Below are 5,809 nucleotides of genomic sequence, written 5' to 3' on the forward strand. Positions count from 1 at the left end.
TGAGTTACATAAATAGTTCCTTGGAGAACTTTTTAAAACTATCTTTAACTGGTCATGATGGGTTAACCTGTAATTCCAGAATTTGGAAAGGTTGCAGTAGGATTGAGCTCAAGGCTAGCCTGAGCTACATAGCAGGGTTCCACCTCAAACACAAATAAAAGCAAAACAACTTTTTTTCCTTCTTTTTGTTTTTGTTTTGTATTGTTTGCTAAAAAGAAACAATCCAGCCAGTTGGTGGTGGTGCACCCAATCCCAGCACTCAGGAGGCAGAGGCAGGCAGACCTCTGAGTTCAAGACCAGCCTGGTCTACAAAGTGAGTTCTAGGACAGCCAGGGCTTCATAGAAACTTTGTCCAAAAAACAAAACAAAACAAAAAAAAAACAAAAATCCCTCGTGGGTCAGACACATGGCTCAAAGACTCTTGCCCCTGCCAGGCCTGGTGACCTCAGCTTCATTCCTTAAACCCACGTAGCAAGAGAACCAACTATGTGTGTGCATGCATGAATACACACACCGAAAAACAATGGGGCTGAGGAACATAATTTTTCCCAGCCAGCATGAGACACTGGGTTTAATCTTCATCAGAGGGGAAATAACAGAGCTGATTTTGCTATGAGTGAAAAATGTTCTCTAGGGGGCTGGAGAGATGGCTCAGTGGGTAAGAGCACCGACTGCTCTTCCAAAGGTCCTGAGTTCAAATCCCTCTGTAACAAGATCTGACTCCATCTTCTGGAGTGTCTGAAGACAGCTATGGTGTACTTACATATAATAAATAAATAAATCTTTAAAAAAAATGTTCTCTAAATTTGTATTTGATAAAAAATTATGTTGTGTTGCTTGGAAAGACAGAACTAGAAGCTAATTGTAAAACTGACAAGGAGGCAGAATTTGGCTCAGCTTAATTTCTAGTAATTAGAATGACCAACAGGGAAACGGACTGCTTACGAGCTGGTCTTGAACTCAGAGTAGTCCAGGCAAGCCTTGAACTTGTGATCTTCCTCTATCAGGCTCCCAAGCTGAGATTAGAGCCTGAACCATCAGACCTGGCAACAAATGTTAATGGGGCCTGGATAATTGATTCCATAATTTTGTGAAATTAAAGACAAATATTAGAAGATCCATCACAGTAACCTACAAAAAAAGTGAGTTCATGGCCATCTTAATGCTAATCTCATCATAACATTCCTAGCCTACCGTCTTCCATGGCTATAATATCCTGCTAAAAACATCAAGCAAGACAGAGAAATTTACCCATTGATACACAAGAGCCAAGTATACTTTTTTAGTTTTCAGCATCATTCTTAGACAAAATGATCTATAGCTCATAAGACCCTGAATTTGGTATGAAGATGGCTACATACATTTATATAGTCTGCAACAATGTCTACAAGAGATTGAGAGAGCTGTGTGTGACAAGTTGGTGCCACCCCACCCCCTCCAAAAAAAGTTTATCAAAGAAGTTTCAAAGTTCACTTTAGGATCCCATTTACGGTCACTGTGCTGTTTTAACTGACACAAGTGTGACTCCCATACAAAAGCACTCCCTTGGGAAAAACTATTCTGTTTAGTAGTGCATTTCGTTTCTGCTACAGGATGGGCAGGGGTGGGGAAATACGGAAAGTCATCCGTTGGGTTGGGAACACTCGGGGAGCACCACCTAAACCTAGGAGAAGCCCCCTGCAAAGCTCAAACCTCAATCCCTCTCTGGCTTTACTGTTTGTGTACTTTGAAGTAGCTGAAGTAAGAGGTGGAATCCAGATGCTGAGGCCAGATGTTATATGTAAGAGGGCAGGACAAGAGGGGCAGGCAAGTTCCCTGAGAGCATATAGTAACTAGAGGTTGACATTAAATTACTTTTCATCACAGGAATAGGAAGTTTAAAAAGGACAGGAGTCAGGCCAGTGTTAAATCTACCAGTTCTGACCTACCTCAGGTTATTTACTGTTCCTATGGGATTCTCTGTCAGTGACGTCACAGGGTCTGCCTACAGTACTGCCTGACTGCTCCTGAAAACACAGTACACTGCTCCAAGAGCCTAAAGGGTAGTCATTACAGAAACCCTTGATGGGGTCTTTTTTTTTGTTTCCCCTAATAAAATAAGCCCATCAGCACCAAGTTTCCTGAATTCATGGAATCATGTACCAAAGCAGCATAGTCCTTGTCCAATATTAAAGCTGGATTAGGAAGAGTGCTTTTGAAATGCAGCCCCTGGGAGCCTGGAATAGTTGTATACGCTTTTAATCCCCACACTCAGAAGGCAGAGGCAAGCAAGTCTCTCTGAGTTCAAAGCCAGTCTGGTCAAGAACAGCCAGGGGTGCCTAGGGAGAATCTGTCTCTCAAATAAAAAAGAAAAGGAAAAGAAACACAGCCTCTGTCTGTCTTCTCAGGGCCTAGGCTGACTCTAGACTACTATTCCCTCCACCTCTGTGCTCACCAGACTGACTCCAGCTGTGACATCTCTGCAATTCTGATGCACAGAAGCACCATCCGCATCTTGGAAAGAAAGGCTCTTCTGGTATGAGAAAATTGGTTTAGTGCAAACCCCTTCCCAAAAGGGGGTAACTGGTCCCCAAGCTTCCTTCGATTCTCAGTGCTTCATTTACTACTTGCCTCACAGTGTTTTTAAGACTCTGTTCCTGGAAACCCTGCTGACCCCTGCTTTCCCAGTCAGCCCCACGTTAAGTGAATTGTTCGAGGTGGGACAGACCCTAAATTGGTCCTATTAAAACAGGTAAGGCAAGAGTTCTGTAGATCAGGGCATGAAGAAAATAGTTTATGGCTCCCTCATGTGGAGTCTCTGATGTGGATTCTCAGCAGAGACTCTGAGAGAATTTTTGCTTTACACCCATTACATTCAAAGGCTTCTCTCCAGTGTGAATCCTCTGATGGCGAACAAGAGCTGAGCTATACCTGAAGGCTTTCCCACACTCGCTACATTCATAGGGATTCTCCCCTGTGTGGATTCTCTGATGTTGAATAAGGCCGGAACTGTAGGTAAACTTCCCTCCACATTCCATACATTCATAGGGCTTCTCTCCAGTGTGGATTCTCTGGTGCTGATAGAGGTGTGAGCTCTGGCTGAAGGCTTTCCCACACTCATTACATTCATAGGGTTTTTCTCCAGTGTGGATTCTCTGATGATGAATAAGGGTGGAGCTCCTGCTGAAGGCCTTCCCACACTCATTGCAAGCATAGGGCTTCTCCCCCGTGTGGATTCTCTGGTGGTGAGTGAGAGTGGAGCTCCAGCTAAAGGTTTTCCCACACTCGTTACATTCATAAGGCTTCTCCCCAGTGTGGATTCTCTGATGCAGAATGAGAGCAGAGCTACAACTGAAGGTCTTCCCACAATCCTTACACTCATAAGGTTTTTCTCCAGTGTGGATTCTCTGGTGCTGAATAAGATGTGCGCTCTGACTGAAGGCCTTTCCACACTCACTACATTCATAGGGTTTTTCTCCAGTGTGGATTCTCTGATGTTGAATAAGGTCTGAAGTACGATTAAAACTCTTGCTACATTCATCACACTTATGGGGTTTGTCTCCCATCTGAAGTCTTTGATGTGAAATAAGTTTGGAATTCACAGTGAAGCTGTTTCCAAACCCACTGTACTTCTCATTTCTTTCTCCCATATGGGTGAGCTTTTCCTCAACTCTAACTTGGTGAAACTCTTGTATTTTCCTATTCAGTCTTCCAACAGAGGAATTCCCTAGCTGCCTTTGCAAACTGACTTCTTGTTCGTAGGCTTCTTCAAACTTAAGACCCTGAGAAACATCCTTTTGGAATCGCCCCAGTATCATCTCACATGACCCCATACCTTCAGAGATTACTCGATCATTTCCAGTTTTGGAATCGCCATCTAGCACAATTAAAAAAAAAAACAAAAACAAAAAAAGTGTCATCTCTTATTTGTGAGAACATAAATACAAGTTGGAGGACAGGTAACCATGTGGCTGATGTTTAGAGCCCGAAGTACAGTGCCCCTTCGCTTTCCTAACGAGAGGCCTTTCAGAAAGGTAAGACAAATAGGCTAAAGAAATAGAAGAAATAAAGGAGAAGGCAAAGTCGGGGAGAAAAGATGTGAACCCAAAGGAAGTCAAGGACGTGCAGAGGTGGGAGGAGATGGCCTGCTTTGTTGGTGTACTGGCTAGTTTTGTGTCAACTTGACACAGGCTGGAATTACCACAGAAAAAGGAGCTTCAGTTGAGGAAATGCCTCCTCGAGATCCAGCTGTAAGGCATTTTCTCAATTAGTGATCAAGGGGGAAAGGCCCCTTGTGGGTGGTGCCATCTCTGAGCTGGTAGTCTTGGGTTCTATAAGAAAGCAAGCTGAGCAAGCCAGAGGAAGCAAGCCAGTAAAGAACATCCCTCCATGGCCTCTGCATCAGCTCCTGCTCCCTGACCTGCCTGAGTTCTAGTCCTGACTTCTTTCAGTGATAAACAGCAATGTGGAATTGTAAGCTGAATAAACCCTTTCCTCCCCCACTTGCTTCTTGGTCATGATGTTTGTGCAGGAATAGAAACCCTAAGACAAACTGGTACCAGCATAGTGGGGTATTCCTGTGACAACCTGACCATGTTTTGGGGAGGACTGTGGAAGGACTTTGGAACTTTGGGCCAGAAGATCCATTTGGTGTTAAGAGCTCTGTGGGATGTTGTGTAGGAGCTTGGAAGATAATGTTGAGAACAGTGCAGAAGATGGAGGCCTGGCTTGTGAAATTTTAGGGGGAAGATTAAAGACTCTTTTCCAGGCCATTGTTACTTTGATTGTGAAGATTCTGTGGTTCTGGTTAGCTGGGGCTGAAAAATCAGCTGTGATTAACAAGATACCAGAACTATTAAAGTGAAATCTTTGCATTACTGGGACTATTGATGCTGGTTAGCTGGAGCTATAAGAAATTAGTGGTGATTAAGAGGAGACCAGCATCACTGAGGTGACATCTTCTGGGAAGTGTTTTCTGAGAGCACAGAGGCTGTGTTCCAGAGATAGCCATGGTTGTACCTTGTGCTGTGGCTGGACTTAGTAATGTGTAAGAGTTACCCAGGTGGTACTGATTTTGAAGGCATGAAGGGGTCACAAAAAGCAGTGAGATGCCATGGAAGGCCATTGGTGAAGGTGCAGCCTCAGTTGCAATTGATGGCCCAGGACTGAAGGGGTCATGCAAAGGAGTTGAGGCTTGGCACCATGAAGAGAGCTTATAAGAGGCTATTGGTGAAGCCAAGTTACAGTGGAAGACAGCAGAGTTTTGGAGATGCCAGTACCATGAGATGTCCACCAAGAACAGCAGCAGCAGTGGCGTACAGACGGGCTGGAGCCTAGAAGACAACGTGTGTGCTACAAAGGGCATGGCTGGAGAAGTGACCCAAGCCCTTGAAGGAGCCCAGAAGATTGTGAATTGGATCCCAGACATTGGATGGTTAGAGATTGATTTTTGCTTTTGATTGTAACTGTGCCGATATTATTCCCTCTTGAAGGATGTTTTTAGTGAAGCGTACAGTTAAGAGACTTTGAATTTTAAAAGATACTGGATATTTTAAAAGGATTGAACTTTTAATATGTAAAGACTGTGGGACTTTTAAAATTGTTTAGATCTTGGGGATGAATAAGAAACTAAGGGTTGGGCTGGAGAGATGGCTCAGTGGTTAAGAGCACCGACAGCTCTTCCGAAGGTCCTGAGTTCAAATCCCAGCAACCTAATGGTGGCTCACAACCATCCGTAAATGAGATCGGACACCCTCTTCTGGTGCATCTGAAGACAGCTACAGTGTACTTATGTATTATAATAATAAATAAATCTTAAAAAAAAAAAAAA

General features: G+C 43.8%; 1 protein-coding gene across 1 annotated transcript in view; it reads right to left on the bottom strand.

Moving 5' to 3' along the window:
- Positions 1-1,267: 1,267 nt before the first annotated feature.
- Znf3 (zinc finger protein 3) overlaps positions 1,268-5,809 on the bottom strand; it is a 12,065-nt gene continuing 7,523 nt past the window's right edge. The window contains exon 5 of the mRNA XM_021161908.2: positions 1,268-3,856. Within this exon, the coding sequence (XP_021017567.1) occupies positions 2,811-3,856 (1,046 nt within the window). The 3' untranslated portion in view covers positions 1,268-2,810. The remainder of the gene's footprint in view (positions 3,857-5,809) is intronic.

The sequence above is a fragment of the Mus caroli genome, chromosome 5 (genome assembly GCF_900094665.2).
Source record: "Mus caroli chromosome 5, CAROLI_EIJ_v1.1, whole genome shotgun sequence".
NCBI classification, from domain to species: Eukaryota; Metazoa; Chordata; class Mammalia; order Rodentia; family Muridae; genus Mus; species Mus caroli.